Source organism: Myxocyprinus asiaticus, chromosome 22 (assembly GCF_019703515.2).
Source record: "Myxocyprinus asiaticus isolate MX2 ecotype Aquarium Trade chromosome 22, UBuf_Myxa_2, whole genome shotgun sequence".
Taxonomy (NCBI): Eukaryota; Metazoa; Chordata; class Actinopteri; order Cypriniformes; family Catostomidae; genus Myxocyprinus; species Myxocyprinus asiaticus.
The window spans coordinates 18051018-18078794 of record NC_059365.1 but is presented as its reverse complement, the minus strand read 5'-3'; the positions used below and the strand labels follow the sequence as shown (position 1 = coordinate 18078794).

Genomic DNA, 27777 nt, shown 5'->3' with positions numbered 1-27777 from the left:
GGTGAGCCTTCTTTACAATGGCCTCAGTGTGGACGGACCATGTGAGTGGACTGCTTTTGTGGACACCGAGGAACTTGAAGCTGCTGACTCTCTCCACTGGTGCTCCATTGATGGTGATGGGACTGTGTTCTCTGTCTTTTCTCCTGAAGTCCACCACAAGCTCCTTGGTCTTACTGACGTTGTGCTCCTGACACCAGCATGTCAGAGTGTGCACTTCCTCTCTGTAGGCTAATTCATAATTGTCAGTGATCAGACCTACCACCGTTGTATCATCAGCAAACTTAATGATGGCATTGGAGCTATGTGTTGCCACACTGTCATGTGTGTACAGGGAATACAGGAGTGGGCTGAGTGTTGAAGGTCAGTGATGAGGAGATGTTGCTGCCCATTCTAACCACCTGGTGTCTGCTTGACAGGAAGTCCAGGATCAAGCTGCACATCGAGCTGTTTAAACCTGGAGTTCCTCATCAACCTATGGTGTTGAATGCTGAGCTGTAGTCTACAAACAGCATTCTCACATAAGTGTTCCTTTTTTCCAGGTGGGAGAGAGCAGTGTGTAGTGTAGATGCAATGGCATCATCGGTGGAGTGGTTGTTGTGGTATGCAAACTGCAGTGAGTCTGGTGAGGGAGGCAGCACAGAGTAGATGTAATCTCTGATTAGTCTCTCAAAGCATTTGCTGATGATGGGGGTCAGAGCAACAGGACACCAGTCATTTAAGCAAATGATTTGGGATTGCTTTGTTACAGGCACAATGGTGGATGTTTTAAAGCATGTGGGAACCACAGACAAGGAGAGGGAAAGGTTGAAAATGTCTGTAAAAACACTAGCCAGTTGGTTCGCACACGCTCTAATGACGTGGCCCGGAATGCCGTCTGGACCTGCGGCTTTACTGATATTCACCCTCTGTAGCTTCGGCTGCGGGAGCTCTCTCCATGAGGGCGGTGTTATTTCCCTCGAAACGAGCATAAAAAGTATTTAGCTCATCCGGCAGAGAGGCAGCGGTGTTCACGGCAGAGTTTTTATTCCCTTTTGAAGTCTGTGATGATATTAATTCCCTGCCACGTGCTTCTAGAGTTGGTGGTGTTGAACTGTCCTTCAATCTTGTCCCTGTACTGGCATTTGGCTGCTCTGATAGTTTTGTGGGGGCATAACTGGCTTGTTTATGCTCCTCCGCGTTCCCGGAATTAAAAGCGGAGCTCCATGCATTAAGTGCCGCACGAACATTGCTATTAATCCACGGTTTCTGGTTAGGGTAGATCCGTATCGTTTTGGTCAGGACAATGTCCTCTATGCACTTACTGATGAAACACGTTACGCTATCAGCGTATACCTCGATGTCGTCATCAGAGGCGGACCGGAACATCTCCCAGTCCATGTGATCAAAACAGTCTTGTAGCACAGAATGTGATTGGTCCGACCAACACTGGATCATTCTGAGGGTGGGTGCTTCCTGTTTCAGTTTCTGCCTGTAAGCGGGCAGAAGCAGAACGGAAGAGTGGTCCGATTTGCCAAATGGTGGGCGGGGGAGGGATTTGTAGCCATCCCGGAAGGGAGAGTAGCAATGGTCCAAAACCAAGTCCCCTCGTGTGTTGAAACTGATGTATTGGTGGTATTTCGGTGCTATTGACTTGAGGTTGTCTTTGTTAAAGTCCCCGGTCACAATGAACACGGTTTCCTGCTCACTTATACTCCCATACAGTTCCTTGAGTGCCCGGTCTGTGGTGGGATATTCACAGCTGTGATAATGACCGCTGTGAATTCCCTTGGTAGCCAGAATGGCCGACACAGAAGCATGAGAAATTCCAGATCAGGAGAGCAGAAAAACTTGATAGAATGTACGTTCCTCTGATCACACCAGGATTTGTTGATCATAAAACATACACCACCACCTCTGCTTTTACCTGAGAGGTCTTTCGCTCTATCCGCTCAGTGCACGGAGAACCCCGCGCTTTTAACCCCCAGTTTTTCATTATTGATTTGGGGTTAAATATGAATCCCCCCCCCCCCCCCCATCAGAACAAAGTAATTTACATATAGATGTCCTAGGTGTTGTTCACACCGCATACGTTTTTTGCATTCCTCCACATTTTTACATCAGTCTACGTTTTCAATATTTTTTCATGCAACAAACCTTAACAAACATAAATTGACTTCAGGGACAAAACTAAAAAAAAAGGGCATTTAGAAATATAATTTGGAAAAAGAAAGAAAATCACAAATATGAAAATGTTTATTTTATCAGATCCAGATTTATATCAGTGAATATTATTTTTTTTCTCTGTCTCTCTTTCATTTTCATCTTCCCTCTCCCTTTCTTCCTCTCCGGCGAATCAGTAGTGAGGAGACAGTATGAGGCAAAACTTACTCACGATTGCCGGGTGTTACCATGACTACGAAGAGGAGGTCCCTGACCTAGTCCATCCTACATGACATGACTTACAGCTTTTCATCTCTCCTTCTTTTCTGTAGAGCCCTCAGCACATTTCCCTCATCTCTCTCTGGTGACGGCCTGTGTTTTCTGTACCCCTGTGTGCTGTTTAAATTAGCGGCGTGTTCTTTGTGTCTTCCAGAATGTTAAAGCTTGGCTCTGAGGCTTGTTCTCATGTATGCTTTGGCAGGATCACCTGTCTGCTCCTCTGAGATGGCCTGCTCATTACACACACACACTGCCACAACACACACCGCTGATGCAACTGCTTTCAGTGGCAGTGTGGGAGAGAGACATACAAGCATGTAGGCACACAATTAACAATGTTGCACATAGCCGTAGCAATGTATCTCCCCTCATGTGTGTGTTTTGCCTGTGAAGGTTTTATGGAGACAAACAAGGGGTCAAGGTTTGGCTGATTAGCCTGGCCCGGTTTGCCCCTGCTGGTAGATTATGAGGGCAAAAAGCATGCACCAGCTGAGCAACTGCCATTTAGATGAATAAGAGTGCCAGCTGTCTCCAAATATTATAGATCTACTTGGTTGCATTAGGTTGAAGCTGCATGTGTGGGAGTTGCATTGAATGTGCAGTATGACGGTGGAACATCTCCAATCCTCGTCACCACAGCACACATCGATCACGCTGTCCCTGCACGCTGACACTCCAGACACCCACTTTCATCTCCATTAAGTGCACCTAATCATACTGGCCAGCAAAGAGACACCCCCACGCTCTCTTGCTTCGGATTTTGTTAGGACTTCTTCACTGTTTAAAGCTGGCCAGAGTCTACTGAAGACACAGACAAGTGTTTCAGTCACTGTAGCTAGTGGACAGCTAAACATCTCATTTATATGAGACTATTAACTCTTAACCCCCCACAAATTTCATTGGGTCGGGATTCCATTCAGTTCAGATTTCTTCATTATTTTATTTAAAAATCGAATTTTTTCACTATAACAATAAACATTTTTTGGCTGTTTTCTTGCATATTTTGCAGAGTTCTTTGAGTCGCTCTCAGAATCATTGTGGCTGCATCTGAAAGCTGAAAAATGCTGCCTTCTGAGGCTGTATACGGAGGTAGGAAGACATCAAGGCACACCCGAATCCAATATTTGCGTCACATGCTGACTACTGAGATGTTGTCATCTGGTCAGGTTTTGTAGGCAGCATTTATCCAGCCTTCGCTGCCTTTGTTATCCCAAAATTCTTGTGGTACGGTGGTTAGGTAAAAGAATAAACATGTTTTTCTGCAAGGGTGTTTAAAAGCAGATTTTTTTTTTTTTTTTTTTTTTTAATCTTATGACTCCATTACTAAAGAAAAAGCATTGTAGTTCCTAAATATTTGCTTGGTTATGTCTAAAGCTCACTTGAATTTGTTTTAGATCATTAGACTTAACTTTATGGTGTCTTGGAGGACTGTCTAAAACCAGCGTCCTTTCAAGGTGCCTTCATATGCAAATCGCTGCCTATGAAGTCATTGACTAGGCAGTGAGGCAGCAAGGCAGCTTTCGGATGCAGCTGTAGTCTTTATGTGAAATGCTACCTCTCATAATAATAGTGATACATGTGTTTTAGGGGCTTAATGCAAATAATATCATATATACTGTATGTCGCCACATGGAGTCAGAGAGAAAAAAATTCTGTCTCTCAAGTCTGGCTTACCTCTGATCTCATTGGATACAGATCCTTGTTCTGCTTGTACAGAGGAGAAAGGTGCACGTATGTAAACACATGTTTAATTTGCTTTAGCTGCTGGACAGTTAAAAATCTCATTTATATGGAATGACACTTTTACATTCCATCTGATCTGTAAACATTCCACACATCCCATAATTTTCACAAATTCCATTTGGCTTCCATTGGTTTTGTGTCAGGATTCCATTCAGATTCCATTCTGTTGGGGCAGTGTATTCCATGCTAAGCGGCTTTGCTCGGTTTGTGTGCCCCAACACCCTGTTAGGAGCTGTGATGACATAAGTGAAAATGTAGTCTCTTGCCAGGGATGCAAAATAACAGAGAATTAGAGTATTTAAAAGCATTTCAAGTTATTATGCCTTTGCGTGCCTGCTGACTTTTCAGGCGTACAGGAAGATGACGTCAACAAGAGCAATGTTGTGGATTAAGATGTGTTTTATGCCTTCCTCCCTCAAGAATACATTAAAGGAAAACCATGATCTTTTATGGGCAGTCAAGTGTATTTCACAGGCAGTAAAAACCTATATAATAATTATTTTATCGAATGTCTTTCGGCAAAGCCTGAATTTAGCCATTTACGGTGATTTATTTTACAGGAACAGTTCACCTAGAAATTTAAATTCTGTCATGATTTATTCACCCTCATGTAATTTTAAACCTGTGAGGGATTATTGTTTTCTTCCATGGAACAAAAAGAGATGTTTTGCAGAATGTTGGCCTTTTCCACACAATGAAAGTGAATGGTAAACGGCAAAATGACAAAAAGCACCAAAGACTATAAAATGGATTATTGTTATGGTACTTTCACCATACTTTAATGTCATTTTTGGAGACATTGACAGCCCCTTGTTACTATTTACTTTCATTTAATAGGAAAGAGTGGTGTGCACATCCTGCTAAACATCTCCTTTTGTGAAAGATAGGGTTGGGAACCGAGAACTGCTTCTTATTCAGAACCGGTTCCATTTTTAAAAGAAATACCGGAACTATGTGATTATGGCTTTCGGTTCACAGTTTTTACACCTGCATTTTTTCGCTAATGCTGACTGAAATACCATACTACAATACTCTGACAGTGTTTCCTGCAGGGCAGTTCAGTGCCACCACCCTATACTGAATCTATAGCGCAAAACACAGGGTGACCAGTGTGGTCCAATTCTCAAACTCTAATGAGCCCGTTCTTTCAAATCTACAGCGCAAAACACAGCATAACCAGAGCAATACGGTTTCCAAATGAATGACTGTAATGGGCTGATTCTTTTGAATCTACAGTGTGAAACACAGCATGAAAGTAGATGTCCTAAACGACTAGCCAAAACTACAGTTTGCTAATATGAAATCTGTGGAGTGGTTAAAAAATTAGTTTTAATGACTTCAACCTAAGTGTATGTAAACTTTTGACTTCAACTGTACCTTTAAATAGTACAAATTATACATGTAAATGAGAAACATGCAACAAAAATGTATGCAATTTCAAGACATTTTTTGATGGAATACACTGAATTTTAAAATATTTCAAAAGTTTTTTGAAAAATATTTCATATGTAAGCAAAATGGACATTAACAGAAATATGCCCATATGAATTGATATTGAATCGCATCGAATCTGAATCTAATCGAGACCTTGTATACCGAAATCGAATCAGGTAATCTGTATCAATACCCAGCCCTTTGCGGGGCCTGTTGTTTTTGGTGAATCCGACTTCCATCATGTCCAGCTTGAAATTAACCAAGAACTGTTACCGTGTTACAGTATCTAATGTTGTACTAAAGGCTCCTGCCTTTTAAATCAGGAAGTGCAGTTACTGACTGGTTGTTCATATGACAATGTGTAGTTAAATATAGGCCGACACATTACAAGTTTTATTGTAATCAGTGGAATTTTATACAAAATTAATGACTCTAAAATGCTTGTAAAAAGTCATTCAAAAGTCTCTCTGCTCTGATGATATCTGAAATGATTCCATCATTTGGCAAGAGGCTGCCGAGGAAAGTAAATGCAATAAGAATTGCATTTCTTATTTCCAAACATTTCTTCCACAAATGTAAGAATCTTTAATTGAGACACTAAGAAACTGGAGTCCGAATCGGAACTGGAATCGTAAAATTATGATTCCCATCCCCAGTGAAAGAAAATCATACAGGTTTGAAACAACATAAGGCTGAGTAAATGATGACAGAATTTCCATTTTTTGTGTGAACAAACCCTTATAACTGTTGTTAGAACTAGATAATAATGTAAAAAAAAAAAATGGAATCTAGTGAAAGAGACCAGGTTCATCCAAAGACTGTCTGCAAGGTATGTGACTGTAGGAACGAGGGAGCGTGATCTCTCTCTCTCTCTGCAGCGTTATTGTGGTGCCTTTCGCACTGCAGAATGAATGACATTACAGTTTGTCTCTCTGCTAATCGACCTGCTCATGATTGTAAGGTGTGTGTATTTAACCGTGCCTGTTGCTTTGCGCTCAACAGTTGCTCGGACAGCTGGATGACAAGCACTGCAATCAAGATATAAGTCTGACACAGAATGAGCATGTAAAACGAGTCACAAGGGCTCTGTAACACTAATGTTTCTGTCAGCTTCACAGATGAACAGAATGTTGAAAAGCTGTGGAAAAGCAATGATTTTTTTTTTTTCGGTTTGTCACTCTACATAGGGCCATTTCTTTTAATCATTTAATATTCAGACCTTTGCGTAAAGATTTTTAGCACTCTTGAGATTATGCCATTTTCTTTTCATTTAATATGTTTGGGAACTTACTATTGTAGTAGCAAGTTGGAATCACTGCAGCCAAATATCTAGGGATTCCAATATAATTTATCCCCTCAATCATGGAACCCTTATCTCACGGTCATGCAATCTCAGACTTTAGTAGCTGAGATTCAGTGCATTTCATCTCCTCTCTCTCTGTCTCCCTCTTCAACCTCTCTAAGGGCCGCTGTGCACGTGATAACTGCAAGTACCTGCATCCTCCACCTCATCTGAAGACGCAGCTGGAGATAAATGGCAGGAACAACCTGATCCAGCAGAAGACTGCAGCCGCTATGCTGGCCCAGCAGATGCAGTTCATGCTGCCTGGAGCTCAGCTGCAGCCCATAGTGAGAGCACATAATCAGAGCTTTTTTGTTTGAACTCCTAAAAACCTGGAAAAATATTCGCATTTTTGAGTATTCCGAATTTTTAATGGGTTCTGATTTATGAGTGTTTAATATTACTTGATGAGAATTTCACGCTTTGTTTTACAGCATAAATTACACACACAATTACCTCAAATGTGAATTTTTAGACTGCTGATTTCTTTAAAAACTTAAGTTGCTCAATAAGGACTTCAACGGACACAAGGTTGCGAGCTTGACGAATCAGACAACCATTGTAGTCCTTGTAATAACTTAACTTATGTTTTAAAGGGTAAAGCATGTCATCAAAAATTAATGTATAAGGTCTGACTGTGCAGATTATGATATAAAACAAAATGTTAAAGTCTCCTTAAATAATGTTAACCACAGACCTTATTTTACTCATAAATCGAAAACAACTTTTTTTTAAACCAGTTGGAAATTCCTGAGGGAACCAAACCAAATTTAAGCTATTTGTTTTGGCCTAAAAATGTACTTCATGACTAAACAGCTCAATAACCTTTGGATCATCACTGTTTCTGTTGGCTTTGAAACTTTGGTTTATTGCCCCCTTTTGTTCTTCTGTCTGTTTCTTTAATTCAGACCTCTTTCCCAGTAACTCATTCCTTGGCCAACAGTCCGAGCATGGCGTTCAGTCCGTACCTGAGTCACATGAGTCCAGGCATCAGCCTCATGCCCGAGCTTCTGCCCAGCGCCCCCGTGCTGGTTCCAGGGAGTCCCACCGGTATCGCCATGGGCAACGGAAACTCAACGCAGAAACATGTTCGCACAGACAAGCTTGAGGTGTTAAACAGTGAAAAACTCGCTCTTGTTGGCAAGATTCACTATTACTTTTCCTTATACTTGCGTTAGAGATCTAAAAAAAAAAAAAAAAACTTACCTTAAAGGGATAGTCCACTCATAAATGAAAATTCTCTCATTTACTTACCCTCATGCCACCCAGATGTGTATGACTTTCTTTCTTTAGCAGAAATAAACAAAGATTTTTAGAAGAATATCTCATCTCTGTAGGTCCTCACAATGCAAGTGAATGGTGACCAGAACTTTGAAGCTCCAAAAAGGATGTAAATGCAGCATAAAAGTAATCCATAAGACTCCAGTGGTTAAATCCACGTCTTCAGAAACTATATGATAGGTGTGGGTGATAAACAGATCATAAAGTATGGTTTTTTATTATATTTTACTATAAATCTCCACTTTCACAATCTTTTGTTTTTGTGCGTATCGCCACATACTGGGCAGGGAGGAGAATTTATTGTGAAAAAGGAATTATATTTAAGTCTGTTCTCACCCAAAATCAATTGGGTTGCTCCTGAAGACATAGATTTAACAAACACCATATAAAAGTATGGATTATTTTATGCTGCCTTTATGTGCTTTTTGGAGCTTCAAAGTTCTGGTCACCATTCCCTTGCATTGTATGGACCAACAGAGCTGAGATATTCTTCTAAAAATCTTTGTTTGTGTTCAACAGAAGAAAGAAAGTCATACACATCTGGGATAGCATGAGGGTGAGTAAATGATGAGAGAATTTTCATTTTTGGGTGAACTATTCCTTTAAAATTAAAATTCAGACGTCATTTACTCACACTCATGTTGTTTCTGTATGACTTTCTTTCTTCTGTGAAGTACAAAAGGAGTGTAAATTAAATGCCTGTTCTCTGCTATCCTGCTCTTAGGTGTGTCGGGAGTTCCAGCGAGGAAATTGCACACGCGGGGAGAATGACTGTCGCTATGCCCACCCCATTGAAGCCGCCATGGTGGACGGCAGCGAGAACTCCGTCATTGTTTGCATGGATTACATCAAGGGCCGTTGCACCCGTGACAAGTGCAAGTACTTTCACCCTCCTGCTCACCTACAGGCCCGGATAAAGGCGGCACAGCATCAAGCCAGCCAGAATGCTGCTGCCATGGTGAGTCACAGGACGGCCCATGCATGGTCCCATTACAATGACATCATTAACTCGAATTCTCATAATTATAACAAGTACATCACTTCTCTGACTCACCTATCCATAGAACTTGATGTGGGGTGGGGTCTTATGTGTCTAAGTACAGGATATGATAAAATAATACCCTCAGTGAAGACATCAGTATGATCATTGTGAGATGGTGAAATTTGGAATAGTAGCATTTTAATAAGTAGGGTACACATCAGTAACTGATCTATAAAATTAAGTAGCAACTTGATGTGAAGTCCTTGATGAATGAATGCAGTACCTTGACATTTTAAAAATTTCTTATGTAAGATTTTTGGAACACTAAGTGCATTCTTTTCTGTGATTAGTGGTTAGTAATGTACTAACCACTGATGTAATGTTAAAAGGATAGTCCAGCCCAATAATGACAATTCTGTAATAATTTACCCACTCTCATGATGCTTTAAATCCATATGCTGTTATTGTTACTGTGGAAGACAAAAGAAGAATTTATGAAGAATCAAAAGCAGCTCTTTCCATACAATGACAGTTCTTTTGAACCAGTTGCTCAAGCTCCAAAAAGGACAACACAAAATGCACCATAAATGTATCATAAAAGTATTCCATATCACTTGTGCGCTATATTTCAGTTCTTCTGAAGCTGTATGATTGTTTTGTGTGTGAAGAATAGACTGAAATTTAAGTCACTATTCACTGATATGTGAATGTGATAGTCACTCAGGGTCCAGAATTAAAAAATGGGGCATCATGTTCAGTTACTAAACACACATTAATGATGTAGTTGCTGCATTTTTAAATTTGGAAGCAATAGATGCGTGTTTGCTGAGGTCTGTTCCTCACTAAAACCCATAGTATGGCTTTAGAAGATTTGGAATACAGTGCATATCGTCATATGTATCGTCATATACACTGCTGTCCAGAAGTTTGGGGTCACTTGACTGAAATGTTTCTCATGATCTTAAAAATCTTTTGATCTGAAGGCATATGCTTACATGTTTGAAATTAGTTTTGTAGACAAAAAAACAATTGTGCCAACATATTAATTTATTTCATTACAAAACTAAAGTAAAAAAAAATGTAAACTTTTTTTTTATTTTATTTTTTTTTTATTGGATGACTTGGACCGAATAATAAAGAAAAGCAGACAATAAGTGCCCAGCCATAGATGGGTTTAAAAAGCATCCCAGGGTAATACCTCAAGAAGTTGGCTGAGAAAATGCCAAGAGTACATTTCTGCACATTCTAGGCAAAGGGTGGCTTCTTTGAAGATGCCAAAATATATATTGATTTATTTGGGATATTTTTAGTTACAAAATAATTCCCATAGTTCCATTCTGTTATTCCATCGTTTTGATGACTTTACTATTATTCTAAAATGTGAAGAAGAAAAAAATAATAATAAAGAATGAGTAAGTGACCCTAAACTTTATGGTGGTTTATGCTGTCCCTTTTGGAGCTTGATAGCCGCTGGTCACTGTTTACTGTTGTATGGCAAGATCTGTGTAACAGTTTGTAAAAAAATTATGCTGTTGTGTTCCATGGAAAAAAATAACAGCGTATGGGTTTGAAACATGGTGAGTAATTAAAGAATTTTCTTTTATCCTGTCCATTTTGAAATGTCTCACACTGGGCCATTTTAACCAACAATTTCCAGTACAAGTATTACACAGACCATTCCCCTGGAGTAGCCCGGGGTTAAGTGCCTTGCTCAAGGGTACGATGGTGATAGCTTATGATTTGCTCCTTGCGGGGCCTGAACCGGCAACCTTGCGGTTACGAGCCCTCAGCTTTGGCCACTTCTCCATTTCAAAAATCTCTACTAGTGTCAGATGAAGGTGTGCATATTTATAACTCACTTTCCACACACCTTCAATGTGAGGTTCAGGAGTGTATTAAATAATTCACATCCCCTGCAGGAGTGTGTGTGTGTGCATATGTAGGTGAGCTCTTTGTCTCTCGTGTGATGTATGAAGACTATGGCTTTGTGATCGGCTGCAAACTGTGTCTACAGTGTAGGTGCAGGAGAAAAATTAGATAAGAGTAGAAAAAACAAGCCATTCTTTCCCACAGAAACCTCCACTAGCCTTTTACTCCATGCTTACTGCAGTGAATTTCCTTTTGGCACTTTCCACGAACAAGCTACAAAAAGAATAATGTAATTATTTACTGTTGAACAAATGGTCAGTGAAAGGAGATGCTCAACCTTCAGAAAATGTTGATCGTTAATGTCAGGAGGTCATTTATATGAGTGGTGTTATCTTGAAATTTGGGTTAAAACTCAGAAAATGGAATGAGATTATTTATTTGTCTTCCTGCCATGCTGTATAAAGAGTCCAAATGATGTTACTTATAGTTATATATATATATATATATATATATATACACACACACACACACACACACACACACACACACACACACACAGTTGAAGTCAGAAGTTTATATACACTTAGGTTGAACTAATTAAAATTAATTTTTTCACAGATTTCATATTAGCAAACTATAGTTTTGGCAAGTCGTTTAAGTCGTTTATCTACTTTGTGCATGACATGAGTAATTTTTCCAACAATTATTTACAGACAGATTGTTTAACGTTTAATTGACAATATCACAATTCAAGTGGGCCAGAAGTTTACATACACTAAGTTAACTGTGCCTTTAAGCAGCTTGGAAAATTCCAGAAAATGATGTCAAGCCTTTAGACAATTAGCCAGTTAGCTTCTGATAGGAGGTGTACTGAATTGGAGGTGTACCTGTGGATGTATTTTAAGGCCTACCTTCAAACTCAGTGCATCTTTGCTTGACATCATGGGAAAATCAAAAGAAATCAGCCAAGACCTCAGAAAAACAATTTGTGGATCTCCACAAGTCTGGTTCATCCTTGGGAGCAATTTCCAAATGCCTGAAGGTACCACCTTCATCTGTACAAACAATAGTACGCAAGTATAAACACCATGGGACCACGCAGCCATCATACCGCTCAGGAAGGAGACGCATTCTGTCTCCTAGAGATGAACGTAGTTTGGTGCGAAAAGTGCAAATCAGTCCCAGAACAACAGCAAAGGACCTTGTGAAGATGCTGGAGGAAACAGGTAGACAATATATACAGTATATCCACAGTAAAACAAGTCCTATATCGATATGACCTGAAAGGCTGCTCAGCAAGGAAGAAGCCAATGCTCCAAAACAGCCATAAAAAAGCCAGACTACAGTTTGCAAGTGCACATGGGGACTAAATTTCCTCTGGTCTGATGAAACAAAAAATTTAACTTTTTGGCCATAATGACCATCATTATGTTTGGAGGAAAAAGGGTGAGGCTTGCAAGCCGAAGAACACCATCCCATCCGTGAAGCATGGGGGTGGCAGCATCATGTTGTGGGGGTGCTTTGCTGCAGTATAGATGGCATCATAAGGAAGGAAAATTATGTGGATATATTGAAGCAACATCTCAAGACATCAGCCATGAAGTTAAAGCTCGGTCGCAAATGGGTCTTCCAAATGGACAATGACCCCAGGCATACCTCCAAAGTTGTGGCAAAATGGTTTAAGGACAACAAAGACAAGGTATTGGAGTGGCCATCACAAAGCTTTGACCTCAATCTGATAGAACATTTGTGGGCAGAACTGAAAAAGCATGTGCGAGCAAGGAGGCCTGCAAACCTGTCTCAGTTACACCAGTTTTATCTGGAGGAATGGGCCAAAATTCCAGCAACTTATTGTGAGAAGCTTGTGGAAGGCTACCCAAAATGTTTGACCCAAGTTAAACAATTTAAAGGCAATGCTACCAAATACTAACCAAAGTACATGTAAACTTCTGACCCACCGGGAATGTGATGAAAGAAATAAAAGCTGAAATAAATAATTCTCTCTACTATTATTCTGACATTTCACATTCTTAAAATAAATTACTGATCCTAACTGACCTAAGATAGGGAATGTTTTCTATGATTAAATGTCAGGAATTATGAAAAACTGAGATAAATGTATTTGGCTATGGTGTATGTAAACTTCTGACTTCAACTGTATTTACATTGATATGTAGAGCAAATGCTAAGTTGGTACTGTCTCTTTAAGATTACTGGAATCAGCCAGTGAGCAAATATTATTTTATTGTTTTTAATCAACAACTGACTGCATGCTGAGTGACTCCAGCCAGGTCTCCTAAGCAACCAAATTGGCCCAGTTGCTAGGGAGGGTAGAGTCACATGGGGTAAACTCCTCGTGGTCACTATAATGTGGTTCGTTCTCGGTGGGGCGCATGGTGAGTTGAGCGTGGTTGTCGTGGTGGATGGCGTGAAGCCTCAACACGCGCTATGTCTCCGTGGCAACGTGCTCAACAAGCCACGTGATAAGATGTGTGGGTTGATGGTCTCAGACGCAGAGGCAACTGGGATTTGTCCTCCGCCACCTGGACTGAGGCGGATCACTACGCGACCACGAGGACTTAAAAGCACAATGGGAATTGGGCATTCCAAATTGGGAGAAAAAGGGGAAAAAATCACAAAAAAAAAACAAAAACAACTGACTGTAAAGAACAGAAAGGATATTAAAAGAGACATTATTCAATGACAAATTGATTGTGTGGATCATGTCTTTGGACACAGATCGAGTCAAATTTCACGTCAGGAATTGTGAAAAACTAAGTTTAAATGTATTTGGCTAAGGTGTATGTAAATATGTATGTGTGTATATATATATATATATATATATATATATATATATATATATATATATATATATACACCGATTAGGGCTGAAACAATTAGTCGACGTTATCGACAACGTTGATGTAGCGAAGTTCAATGGGAATGAGGCGGCAAGAACCGGCTTAACAATATAAATAATAGTTTAATAACAAACTTAAACAAAAAGACAAAAACACACACACATGCCGGGCAGCTGCCCGTAACTCACTCTCTCCCTGGAACTGCTGTCTCCGGTCGCCTTTATCCCTTTCGTCGGCTTGATTAGACTGATTAGGGGCCGGGTGTGCAGCATCACGACCTGGCCCCGCCCTCCTCCCTACCACACTCCTCCCTCCTTTCCTTCAGGCCGGGGAGCCCCCAGCATGAAGTACACCGCCCTCCTTTCCAGGGGGGGCGTGCCTTTCCGGCCCCATCTGCCAGCAGCTCATCGCCGCCTCTTTGGACTTGGGAGGGTGACAAGGGGAGGGAAAATCAACAACAACAAAAAAACGAGAGGGAAAGGCCAACACAGAGTGACAGCGGGAGAGAGAGAGAAAAAAAAAATGTACTCGCCGGTTCTCCGATACACCATAGCCTGGTCCTCGGCCACTCCTCCACACTCTAGTGGAGGACAGTTGCGCCTCCCCGGGTGGATCGGAGGCAGTCCTCTGGGCCCTGGCTGACAGAACGCCCCGCCGTGTTTTTGGTGGACAGAAGGGGTCACCCCGCCCCTGGCAGCAGTTCTCCCACTCCAGGCGGTCGGCTAGGAGCCCCTCCTCCCCTCGCGGTCGGTGGCCGTTCCTCCGCTCTCAGGCGGCCGGGCTCCTGTGTGCTCCGGTGGATGGCCACGGTTGCTCCGTTGGGGTGGATGGTGGTGGTGAGGACTCTACCACGGCGCATCCCTCTTCCTTCCTGGGTTGCGGCACCAGTGTAACGAAGTTCAATGGAAAGGAGGCGGCGAGAACCGGCTTAACAATATAAATAATGGTTTAATAACAAACTTAAACAAAAAGACAAACACACACACACGCCAGGCAGCTGCCCGTAACTCTTTCTCTCCCTGGAACTGCCGCCTCCGGTCGCCTTTATCCCTCTTGTCGGCTTGATTAGCCTGATTAGGGGCCGGGTGTGCAGCATCACACCCAGCCCCACCCTGCTCCCTGCCGCAGTCGATAATAAAAATTTGTCGCCAAAAATTGTTGATGAATAGTCGTTTGAGCTCATTTAATGTAACATGAGATCACATTAAACTCTAATGATGACACGCGAGAGCAGCTCTGCAGTTCGCGCCTGACTGAGGAGAGGAAGAATTACACATCTCACAGTCCTGATGCACTATAAACTTTCCAAACAGCTTCAGGTGATGTAGATCGCAAAGTACAAGGGAATTATACAAAAATGCCAAATAAGTAAATACAGAAGCACTCTCGTTATGTAATAAGTGGAGTCGGAGTAAATGCAGTTATATTTAACGTGTTATAGCTTTATTAAAGTTCAAATAATATGGAAGCAGATCATATATATAACTACAAACTCCAAAACTGGCATTTCTCTGTGCTGTCAGTGCCTCCTCTATGAGTTGGGCAAATGTCCCGATCTAAGGGAGAGAGACTGAAACTGCACCCGGCTGAGGCACACTCTGTCGCGGGGTTGCTCGTCCCTCGAGCATGCATGCTTAATGCAGCTAGATTATAACGTGATGGCTCGCGACTTATTGAATCATAATATGTCACTGTGCATTTCTTATCATGAAGCAAATTGCCAATACACAGCTTTATTAATAAGAGAGAATTTTTTTTTTTTGTTTTTTTTTTTTTGTGAGTTAAAGATGGATTGAAGTGAACAGAAAGGTGAGAGAGGGCAGTCTTCGCCCCATTGTACACTGCAACAAAATACATTTTTGATTTGTTTTTGTTTTGGCTCATTTTCCAATATAATTATCTAAAACTCCTTCAAAACAATGTAAAAAAATTTAGCAGCTATACTGCAGAATAAAAAATTGTTATCTGAGAATTTTGAATATAATATTAAAAATAAAAATATATTTAAATATCTAAAAATCCTTTAAAAAGAGATGCATTCACCTGAGAAGCAGCATATAAGATATTTAGACTTGCTTTTAGAGAATATATCTTGAATATAAGTATATTTTATCTTTACTTTACTCGCAGAAGTATAACCATGTGAAAAAATACACTTATATACAAAATACACTTATATTTAAGATACATTCTCTTAAAGCAAGTCTAAATATCTTATATGTTGCTTCTCAAGTAAATGTATCTTGTTTTAAGGATTTTTAGACCATTTTAAATGGAAAACAAGACAAAAACACTTGATAACAATAGGATTTTTTGCAGTGAATTTATTTTCTGAATTAAACATAATAAAAAGTATTTATTCCCTCAGTTCAGTGAATGTCATTTAGAGGTATTTTTAAAAGATGATTTTGTCCTCCTTTATTGTTAGTATGAATGTTTAATACAACCTTTTAAGTCGGGCACAAGCTGAATAATCTGTTAAGAGCTAATGATTAATCATTGCAATAATTGCCAAGTAGTCGAATAATCATTCTAATAATCATTAGATTAATCGATTATCAAAATAATCATTAGTTGCAGCCCTAACATCGATCAGCCACAACATTAAAACCACCTGCCAAATATTGTGTAGGTCCCCCTTGTGCCGCCAAAACTAGGGATGTAACGGTATGATGGTATATCGTGGTATTAAAAACAGACGGTTTCCATACCGTTGACTTTCCTTAATGACAGTATTGTGTGAAAAAAAGAATATATTTATATATACATTTTAAAAATCCCAAGTAAATTAATTATATTTCCTTTTACTAATGGTTCATTTAATAATAATTAAAAAACATTTAATCAAAGATGAGAAAGTCACATTCAACACGTCATGTCACTCTGTCAGACCAACAGACAGCAGCACATGTGCGCTGTGTAGAACCAAATGTCGGACTCGGAGGAGCCTCTTTTCCCCCCACCTAAGCGGTTAAAGTTCGCTGTGTGGGAGTATTTCGGTTATTTAAAAGACACAAGAGGCAACATCAGTGTTGATGGACACCCTATTTGCAAAATGTGTCGGAGAAAAGTGTCGGCTCAGTCGGGAAACACTTCAAACTTGAAGCACCATCTCCAAGAGCACCATCCCACAGAATTTGTGGACATGAATGTATGCGAAAAACTCTGTGAACTGTCCGGTAATCAATTAAAAAATATAGATCCCCTTTCATAGAATACATAAGCAGATGCAATACATGTTTACAAGACTAGTTACCCATTATTTGGAATTGGTTTATAAGCTTCGTTAGTGCTTCTGCTTTCTAAGCGCTTATCTGTAACATTTTGAAAGACTAAGGCAATGATGTATTTGCAAAATAATAAATCCCACAGAAAGTCAAATTTACTGTGGTAAAACATTAATACCTACAAATTTGACCTGATCCATCATTTTGGGTAATTTTGACCCCAAAACGCATTTTGAATGAACGAGAAAAGTCTCAATAACAGATTAAGAAAAAATATATAATTCACATATACAAATCAATGCACAAATGTAATATTATATTTAACATTTTGGCAATATACTCCTCTTGAATGTATTGTTCTATCAAATAATGAACTACGGGCATTAGATGAGGTAAGTTTCACGCGATAGATGACAAGCTGACTCCCCGCGGTTGAAACAGATTTGGCATGCAGATTAAACATTTTAGTAATGTATATTGTATCTTTTAAAATCTCTGATATTTTCCATTTTGTGCTACTTGTAATAATGTACATACAATGATACACCCGTGGGCCGCGAATGTTGCTCAGTGACGCTGCTCGAACTTGAGACAAAAACAGTGATTGGTGGTTATGGCGAAGACTGTCAAAATAACATTTATTTTGTGAATTTCATGATTTAAAATTTTTTTTAAATAAAATTAAAATCCTTATGTCTCATTTTGTTGGAGCAGGTCACAAATGTATCTTATTTGGCTCAATTTGATTCCATAAACTTTTTAAAATTACATCAATTCATTACATGGCAAAAAATATTTTTCTCAAGATATATTAACTTTAAATAAATTTACACAATATATTTACACAATATAATATAATGTTGTGTTTTCAGGGTAATTTATCAAAATTCAGCAAGGTTTATGCTTAAAACAATGCTCCCGCCTCAGCACAGATAACATAAATATGCTTCCTTTTTTACATCACAACCTACCCTGAATTGATATAGAGTATGAATCTGATTTGACATATATTTTACATTTTTAAATTATATTAAAAACCATTTGACTTATTGCAAAAAAAAATGTTCTTCATTTTTTTAAACTTGTTTTATGATTATCGTATGTTTGTGTTTGTCATGTGATTAAGAAAGTGTTCTAAAGAAATACAAAATAAAGTTAAAGAACTTGTTATAACTAAAAAATGTTTGTGTGTGTTTATCAGACATGTGCCAAACCTAAAATGAAAGGTTTATAAGATAAGCACCATGATACCGTGATACCAAGGTATTTTTGTGATGGTTTTCATACCGTTAAAATTTCATACCGTTACACCCCTAGTCACAACACAATTCCTATAGTTCCATTTCTGTTCTTCCATAGTTTTGATGACTTTACTATTATCCTTAAATGTAAAAAAAAAAAAAAAAAATTAGTAAGTGACCCTAAACTTTTGACTGGTTGTGTGTGTGTGTGTGTGTGTGTGTGTGTTTATGTGTGTATGTATGTGTATATATATATATATAATGGGGGTAGGAAATCATGTGATAATGGTAGTGTGCAAAATGTGGAACACAGCTTTTTTTTTTTTTCATTAAATTTAGTTTTTTTAAACTACAGTGAATTCAACAGATTATGTCAAAATTATAACATTATTGTGATTTCAGTTGTTGAATAAAGGCAAGAAGGTCAAGATCTCTGAGGTGTGACAGGTCAAAATCACCATTTAGGGGTGTGGATACAGACATTTAATGTGCTACTTTAGCTACTTTGCATGCTAGGTTAATTTTATGTTAGATAAAAATGTATCAAACATATCTAATAGTTTGCACAACAACAAAAAAAGGATTTTTGTGCCTCTAATGTTTAAAAAACAAGTTATGGGACACCAAAGTGCACACATTCGTGGAAAGTGCCCTTTATTAATATGACACCTTTATGAAAGCTCCAGTCCTCAGCACACAAGTCTTATCATGTTGCATTGTTACAAAGGTTTATTTACAGTGCACAGATGTGGAGAGGGCCTTATCCCAAAACCTGCTCCCCTGCTTCCTGCAGTCACCTGGTTTGCCTGAGGCTTTATCATATCTTGCTTTTATTTGACTCCCTCTCGGTTCATGCTGTCATTCTTTTTGCACACTGCTTGATTGTCTTTACATCCTCACAGCTCTCTTTGTTGTCCCAAATCTTCTTACCCAGCTAACCTCAGCTGCATCTGTTCCTTCACTCTTCATTCTCTTGTCTTGTTTTTTTGTCCACTGTCGTTGATTGGTTTTCCACCATCATGTGGTCAATGCTCGCTTCCCCAACCCCCAGCGCATCCTCTGAAGTGCAGTCTGCAGCCAACTTTCAACCTGGATCAGGATTGTGGGTAGTGTAGTACTTCACCAGGAAATCAGCAAATAAACAATTTTTTTTAAATAGTTTAAATCACACTGACTTATTGCTTCTATATAAGCATGTAACATCGTAATATGCATCACAAACTCGCCCCCCCCCATCCCTCAGTTCACTAAATCTCAGATACTGTATCCTCTTTCCTGCTGACCTTGCTCTTATCTTCCTGGTTATCATTATTCAGACTGTATTACACAGGAGAAGGTAGCCATACATGGCAGAGGCAATTAAAGAGACCAGTTAGTGTAATTCATGGCCATACACTATATTATTTGGCGGAAGAATTTAATTTTTACTGATATATAATTTACTGATAATTATTAAAGGAATATTCCGGGTTCAATACAAGTTAAGCTCAATCGACAGCATTTGTGGCATAACGTTGATTACCACAAAAAATAGTTTCGACTCGTCCCTCCTTTTCTAAAGCAAAGCAAAAATCTGAGTTACAGTGATGCACTTACAATGGAAGTGAATGGGGCCAATTTTTAGAGGGTTTAAAGGCAGAAACATGAGGCTAATAATTTTATAAAACCACTTACATTAATTCTTGTATAAAAACTCATGTATTATTTGAGCTTTAAAGTTGTTTGAATCATAATTTTTACAGTCGTTTTAGGGTTGTAAAACGTCATGGCAACGAAGTTGTAAAATTGACTGTAACTTTACACATAAAAGCTTAGTAAGTGATTTTATCGCACTAAAATCACGTGAAAACATATTGTTTATGTCTTGTGGCTTTACTTTTGAAACGGTGAGTATTTTAATGATTACAGATTGGCCCCATTCACTTCCATTGTAAGAGCCTCACAGTAACCCAGATTTTGTTTTTTTTTGTTGTTTTTTTTAAGAAAAAGAGGGACGAGTCAAAATTCATTTTTGTGGTACACATTAGTGTATTTATCATATCGCTGTTGCCACCTTTTTATAAAACCATTTAGCCTCCCGAGTGTTAGGACACCCATAATCCGTAGTAAAATCACTATGACACACAGCCTCTCATGGCTTGCAACATAGTTTGCAACACTTGTAGAATGAGCTTTACACACATTATCATGCACAAGTATGTTGAATAAATAAGTCATATAATGATCATAGCCCATTGCTCTCCCTCCGCACTTCATCTTTCTGTTTCTTTCTCTTTGTTTTTTCTCATCTCTCTTTTATCTTGATCACTTCAGGCTCTGCCACCAGGCGCCATGCAGCAGCTACCAAAGAGACCGACCCTGGAGAAGACAAACGGCACGGCTGCAGTCTTCAATCCCAGCATGTTCCACTACCAGCAGGCGTTGGCCAGCATGCAGCTGCAGCAGCCAGCGTTCATTCCTGCAGGTGAGCCCACGCAGACAGATTATTGCCCCCCTGAACTGCACTATAACTTTATCATCGTATTCCTGTAATAGTTTGGCTTGAATACATACAGCACTTTAAAGGCCAAGTGCCTGGCTAGATGAGGACTTGAGCACTTTTGCTTGCCATCTCTCTCCCTGTTGGCCCACTTGCTCTGTTTTTCTCTCTGTAGTGCACCCTATGCACAGGTCATGCTAATCGATCCCATGAAGCATACAATCCTATTGTTGTCTTATGCACTAAGCATTATCCGCCCATGTCCTGATGTTTCAATGCACTATGTTCACTGTTCTGGCATGGTGGCTAGTCTGTTAGAAAAGCTTTTAGCAGATATATGCTTTTAAATCTTACAGTCTTTATCTTCCAGGAAAACAGACCAAATATTGATGACTCATCTTGCACTACATAGATTTTTTTTTTTCCAATAAAGAGCTCTGTAGAATGAGAATGTCCCTCTCCCTATTACCACTGTAAGCCAATTAGCAAGTAGCAAATCATGGTACACGCCTGTGACTTAACTAAAGATTATTGGCTATTTTACCAAAATTACCAATAGCTTTACACTTTTCCTACTTCACTAAAAATAAGTCACATTATGGAAGTTAAATGTGCTGCAAATGCTGTTACATGTTGTCTTTAATATTAAACAAAAATCTAGCTTGAAGTTCAGAACGTTTTAGCACTTGGCAAATCAGCTGACGAGATATAAAAGAGTATCAACACCGCAACAGCCCCCTTCTGATGAGGACCATTTATACTGACATTTCCTAGGTTTCCATGCTTGGTGTCCATGTCTCACCTCACCACCATGTTGCCCATTATGACGTTCATTGCTGTTTTTTCCATAGCTGTGTCACTAACTCTCAAGTTGATTTGTCTTGTTCTCATGCTGCTTCTCTGTTCCATTCACTCCCCTCTTCTCCCCATCTCTTCCACCCCTCCATCCTCTTCGGTCTCTCTTCTCCTGGGCTCTTTGTGCATGGTGTTGAAGGCTCCGTATTCTGCATGACTCCATCTGGAGGCATTGGTAGGTCACTTCCAGGTCTCTCTGGACCAGCGGTTACCTTACAGCAGCATCTAAGATATGTGACAGACAGGAGGGTGATCCATCATGTACAATGTATTGTCACATCAGGACAAATATAATTAGTGGTCAATATTTAAACATAGTTCACCCAAAAATGAAAAAATCACCCTCATGTCACTTCAGATGCATGTTATTTTCTGTGGAACCCAAAAGGCATAACATCAAGGACGTTTCCATACAATGAAAATTAATGGTTACTAGGGCTGTTAAGCCCCAAAAAACACAGTAAAAGTACTCTAAAAGTAGTTCATACAACTCGTGTGCCATATTCCAAGTCCTCTAAAGCAATATGATTGCATTGTATTAGTAAAAACATTCAATTTAAGTTGTTGTTTACTGAAAATATTGCCCTTCCTCTTACAAAAATCTAGAGCTCTGCCAAACACGCACAAAATTTGCCACTCATTATCTTCACATGCAAATAAGCGTTGTGATCTGCCGCAAAATTATTGTCCAAATTTGCAGCTCTTCACTGGTAGTTGGGAACCTGCAGCAATAGACAATTTCCCACTACTGCCAAACACTTCTATGGCAAACCTGTGGCAACAATGATCATTTGCATGTGAAAATAATGAGTTGCAAATTTGCGGCATGCTTTTACCACAGGGGCCACAACTCAAAAGTGCACCCTTATGTCACTTTGAACCCATGTCATTGTCTTTAGAACCCAAAAGGAGATGTTTAGAAGAATGTCCAGGCCTTTCTTTTTCATATAATTAAAGTGAACGGTTACTGGGGCTGTCAAGCACCAAAAATGACAAAAATGCATTATAAAGTAGCATATAAGTAGTCATTATGATCTGTGTGCTATATTCCAAGTCTTCTGAAGAAATATGATAGCTTTGTTTGAGGAAATTTCTGAAATTTAAGTTGTTTACTAATTTTGGCCTCCATTGTTGCTCTCAATTCTCATTTGCGCTTGTGCACATTTAAACATGCCTTACCAGGTTTGAATTCAGTGGCATGAAACTTGGAGAGCATGGCACTAACAACAGCAAATTAATGGGGTCAATTCCCAAAAAGTGTGTGTATTGATAAAAAAACATATAGCTTTAAAAAGTGGCTTTAAAAAGAAGTGCCAAATGCATAAATGTTAATGTGAATGCAAACATCATGGGTTCTTAAGTGTTTTATGACCAATCATAAGAGGACATGTTAAAATGTTTTGAATTGAACACTAGCAGAACTGGACTAAATGACAAAATTTTAAATTTTGGGTGTTATAACTATTAGTGTTAAGATGAGGACAGCTGAATACACTAACTTATCCCTCATTAGGTCTGTCTTGGGTCTCAAACTAGTGGCCTGACCCTGTCTGTCACTGTGTTTACACTCATCATGTGTGCTTTCAACGCTTCTTATCATTTGCTCATTATTTGATGTGTATGATGTATACGTTTGTGCACGCATGTATGTGTGTGTGATTTTGTTTGTGTGTGCAGCTGATGGCACAGTGAGGGCACACACAAGGCTACAGCCTTCACTGTGACTCATAAAGACCGGTTCGTTTTTCTTTGTGCCCTTTTCCTCCTCATCCTCTCCTCTCCCTCACTCCCTTAAATCTATTGTAGGCCTTTTCAAACCCCCCGGCCCAATGACAGAGGGCCGCTGGGAGAGGCGGGACTGGACCAGCTGCAGGGCCCCCCAAAGCCGTTACCTGTCAGGGCCTGGACATACTGGTGAGGGTAGAGCCTAGGTCCCCTCCCCACACACTCACTCCCATACACATACATTAGAGCTGGGTGATATTTACAATGATTTTGCTGACGCATGAATATCGCAATGATTTTAACGGGCTTATAATTTAACTATTAAGTTTTATAAAGATTGCGTGATAAGCCTACTTTTGATTAGGTTTAGATCCCTCCTCATGAGTGTAACAGATGTCATGTCTCGGACTTAAACTTCATTCGCAAAAACAACATCCGATTTTTAAGTTCAATTTTAGATCCATGAATCACTTGAAAATGCCCACTTCAAATAAATCGATTCAAAGATTAATTTGCGTCATCACTCAAAAATGTTCATGGAAGTCTCTGTGGCATTTTTTAAAATTTAATTTTTTTTAGTAAAAATAATTAAACATTGCTAGTTATTACTATGTGTTGTTATAGGCATCTTGGTGCATAGAAATTAAAATGATTAAATAGCATACTATGTGGTATCAGTAGTGTGGAAATTATTTTTATGGTATTTATGATTTTTACCTGGTTCTAGTTCTTACATTAAACATTTGAATTTGAAGAAAAAATTACGCTTACAAGCAATTTCAGTGCAAATACATAAATATCAAGATATAGATCAAATGTCATCAAAAGGCTGAAAATATTTAGAAATAATTTTTAGCTATATTGCCCAGCCCTAACACACACACATGCTCTTTTCTTCTTAGAAAGGCATAAATTACCCTCCACTATATGCATACTATCAGTTAAAGTATTGATATTCCTTCAAACAAAAACAAAAAACGCAATTACACACACATGCACGCACATTTCCAATATCTACAGTTATAGCTAGCCAAGTTTAATATGTCCCTATGGTCAAACCTTAATGACCTTAATGTAGCTGGGAAAGAACGCCACCAATTCTGTCAAGACACTAGACCTACACTGAACCAGTGAGTGTGCTCGTGTGTGCCTGTGCGCATGTCTGTATTTTTACGTTATTATTTGACATCTGTGATGCACTTGCTGTATTATGTATCATGCTGTATTAAGTTGCAGTTGTCCATATAATATGACCTTTAACTCTGTACATATATCTGGTTCTAACAGATATTCCTAAAATCGTATCTAATAAAATCATATGCATTGGTGTTTTAGAAGTGATTATACACTGATCAGCCACAACATTAAATCCACCTGCCTAATATCGTGTAGGTCCACCTCGTGCCACCAAAACAGCTCTGACCTGTCGAGGCATGGACTCCACAAGACCTCTGAAGGTGTCCTATGGTATCTGGCACCAAGATGTTAGCAGCAGATCCTTTAATCATGTAAGTTGTGAGGTGGGGCCATCATGGATCGGGCTTGTTGGTCCAGCACATTCCATAGATGCTCAATCTGATTGAGATCTGGGGAATTTGGAGGCCAAGTTAACACCTTGAACTAATTGTCATGTTCATCAGACCATTCTTGAACAATTTTTGTAATGTGGCAGGGCGCATTATCCTGCTGAAAGAGGCCACTGCCATCAGGGAATACCGTTGCCATGAAGGGGTGTACGTGGTCTGCAACAATCTTTAGGTAGGTGGTATGAGTCAAAGTAACATCCACATGAATGCCAGGACCCAAGGTTTCCCAGCAGAACACTGCCCAGAGCATCATACTGCCTCCGCCGGCCTGCCTTCTTACCATAGTGTATCCTGCTGCATCTCTTCCCCAGGTAAACGACGCACATGCACGGCCGTCCACATGATCTGAAAGAAAACGTGATTCATCAGACCAGGCCACCTTCTTTCATTGCTCCATTTTCCAGTTCTGACACTCACGTGCCCATTGTAGGCACTTTCGGTGGTGGACAGGGGTCAGCATGGGCACTCTGACCTGTCTGCGGTCACGCAGCCCCATACACACCAAGCTGCAATGCACTGTGTGTTCTGACACCTTTCTATCATGGCCAACATTAAGTTTTTCAGCAATTTGTGCTACAGTAGCTCTTCTGTGGGATCAGACCAGACGGGCTAGCCTTCGCTCCCTACACACATCAATGAGCCTTGTGCGCCCATGACCCTGTTGCCGGTTCACCGGTTGTCCTTCGTTGGACCACTTATGGTAGGTACTAACCACTGCATGCCGGGAACACCCCACAAGTCCTGCCGTTTTGGAGATGCTCTGAACCAGTCTTCTAGCCATCACAATTCGGCTCTTGTCAAAGTCACTCAGATCCTTACGCTTGACCATTTTTCCTGCTTCCAACACATGAAATTGAAGAGCTGACTGTTCACTTGCTGCCTAATATATCCCACCCCTTGACAGGTGCCATTGTAACTAGATAATAGATGTTATTCACTTCACCTGTCAGTGGTTTTAATGTTGTGGCTGATCAGTGTAGCTGTTTGTATTATTAAATCTCAGGTTATCTCAAAATAACCCCGTAGAAGTAAAGTGTCATATTATTTTCAAGACAATATGTGGATGGGAATGAATTGCACATTTACATTCCCTGCTTTTCCTTTCATTTATATTTATCCATGGTCCGACCCCCATCAAAATATAACTTTTCAGATGTCACTGTCTGATCGAAGTGTATGATTTTGATGACGGCCATGTTTTTATTTTTTCCAATAGAGGTTGCTCACAGGTTTTATCTCAGTGTAAATGTTATCGGATAAAACTCTCTAAACTAAAACATAATGGAATAAAGTGGTATGTTTTTAAGTTCTGTTTGCATGTTTGTCCTTGAGTAAGACATCATCTTTGCAGTACATGAAGACGTAGTTGCCATGACACAGCCTATTCCTCTGGCATATTATGTCATGGTACTCATAACATTCCTCCTCCCCTTTCACCTCCCCCTCCCTTGTTTCTTGTCTGAATCGCCTGAAAAAAGTTCCCATGATGCACGGTGCCACCACTTCCACTGTTTCGTCGGCTACGACCCCAGTCACCAATGTTCCTTTTGCTGAATCAGCCACCTCCAACCAGGTTTGCCCCTTCATTTTGGCCTCTCCTTTTTTACAGCTGTAAGGCATCCGACTCTGGTCCATAGACAATGATGCTGTTTTTTTAATGAGAAAAACACTCAATGTCAAAACGCTCAATGTCACTCAAATCAAAATGTAATGTGTAAAGGTGTGATCTGAGTAAGGAGAATGTTTTCTAATCCAAAATGGTAGGACATGACACCTTGAGTCATTGAGTTCTCTGTGGACCAATGTGGAGCCTCTTAACCTCTTTAACACAATGTCCCAGTTCCACCAAGTCTGTGTGTGTGTGTTCACATCTCTGTCTTACTGTCTGTTTCTGTATCTTCACTGCTTGTTGGACTTAAACAGCTGCATTTAAAGGGATAGTTAACCCTAAAATGAAAATTATGTCATTATTTACTCACCCATAATTTGTTCCAAACCTGAATGATATTTATTTTTATTTTTTTACATTTTGAAGAGTCTTCATACAGTACTTTTCCATGCAACAGCATTTTTAGTCACCATGTCTGTCAAGCTCCAAGAACATCATTAAAGCACCTTAAAACTAGTCTAAACAACTTGTACGCTATAATAATATTCCCTTCCAGTGAGTTGTTAACTCAAGAACCAGATCAGTCTGAATCGTTCTTTTGAAACCGTTCTTTTTAATGAACCGTTGTATCCTATTCACTAATCCGAAAAGAACCGTCTCATAAAAAAAAGATTCGGACTGATCCGGTTAATAACCCATTGGAGGGGAAGGTTATCAGTGAATAAGGAATCAAATTTCACTCTTTTCCTCACACAAAGCTGTAGTAATGCTTCAGAAGATTTGGAATATAGTGTTTATTTGGACTACAGTAATTATATGATGTTTTTACACCCTTTTAGGAGCTTGACAGATGTGGTCACAACAAAGTGTTGTTGTATGGAAAAAGCTGTGTGAATATTTTTCAAAATTGTCCTTTTGTGTTTCACAAAAAGACAGAACCATACAGGTTTGGAATAACATAATGGTGAGAAATGAATGACAGAATGTTAAGTTTTGGGTGAACTGTTCCTTTAAGTAGTTCATTGTTGTTCCTTTCCCCCTCACCATGTTTTGAGAATTTCACACAGGAGCAACTAGTTCATGTGGCTCACATCAGAGTGAGATGGTATACGTGTCCTCTGCATT

The 27777-nt window shown here is 39.5% G+C and overlaps 1 protein-coding gene across 12 annotated transcripts in view; it reads left to right on the top strand.

Moving 5' to 3' along the window:
* The window catches only part of mbnl3 (muscleblind-like splicing regulator 3), a 68145-nt gene that overhangs the window by 31619 nt on the left and 8749 nt on the right, over positions 1-27777 (top strand). For 4 of the 12 annotated variants that reach the window (XR_007892541.1, XR_007892540.1, XM_051649947.1 and 1 more), the window contains exons 3-8: positions 7060-7224; positions 7846-8046; positions 8943-9176; positions 20712-20862; positions 23539-23646; positions 26522-26616. Coding sequence is in view for 9 of the 12 variants with exons in the window: in XM_051649947.1 (XP_051505907.1) it covers positions 7060-7224; positions 7846-8046; positions 8943-9176; positions 20712-20862; positions 23539-23646; positions 26522-26616 (954 nt within the window). In the remaining 3 variants the exon portion in view is untranslated. The remainder of the gene's footprint in view (positions 1-7059; positions 7225-7845; positions 8047-8942; positions 9177-20711; positions 20863-23538; positions 23647-26521; positions 26617-27777) is intronic. The other 8 variants (XR_007892542.1, XM_051649952.1, XM_051649953.1 and 5 more) reach the window with 3 other exon arrangements.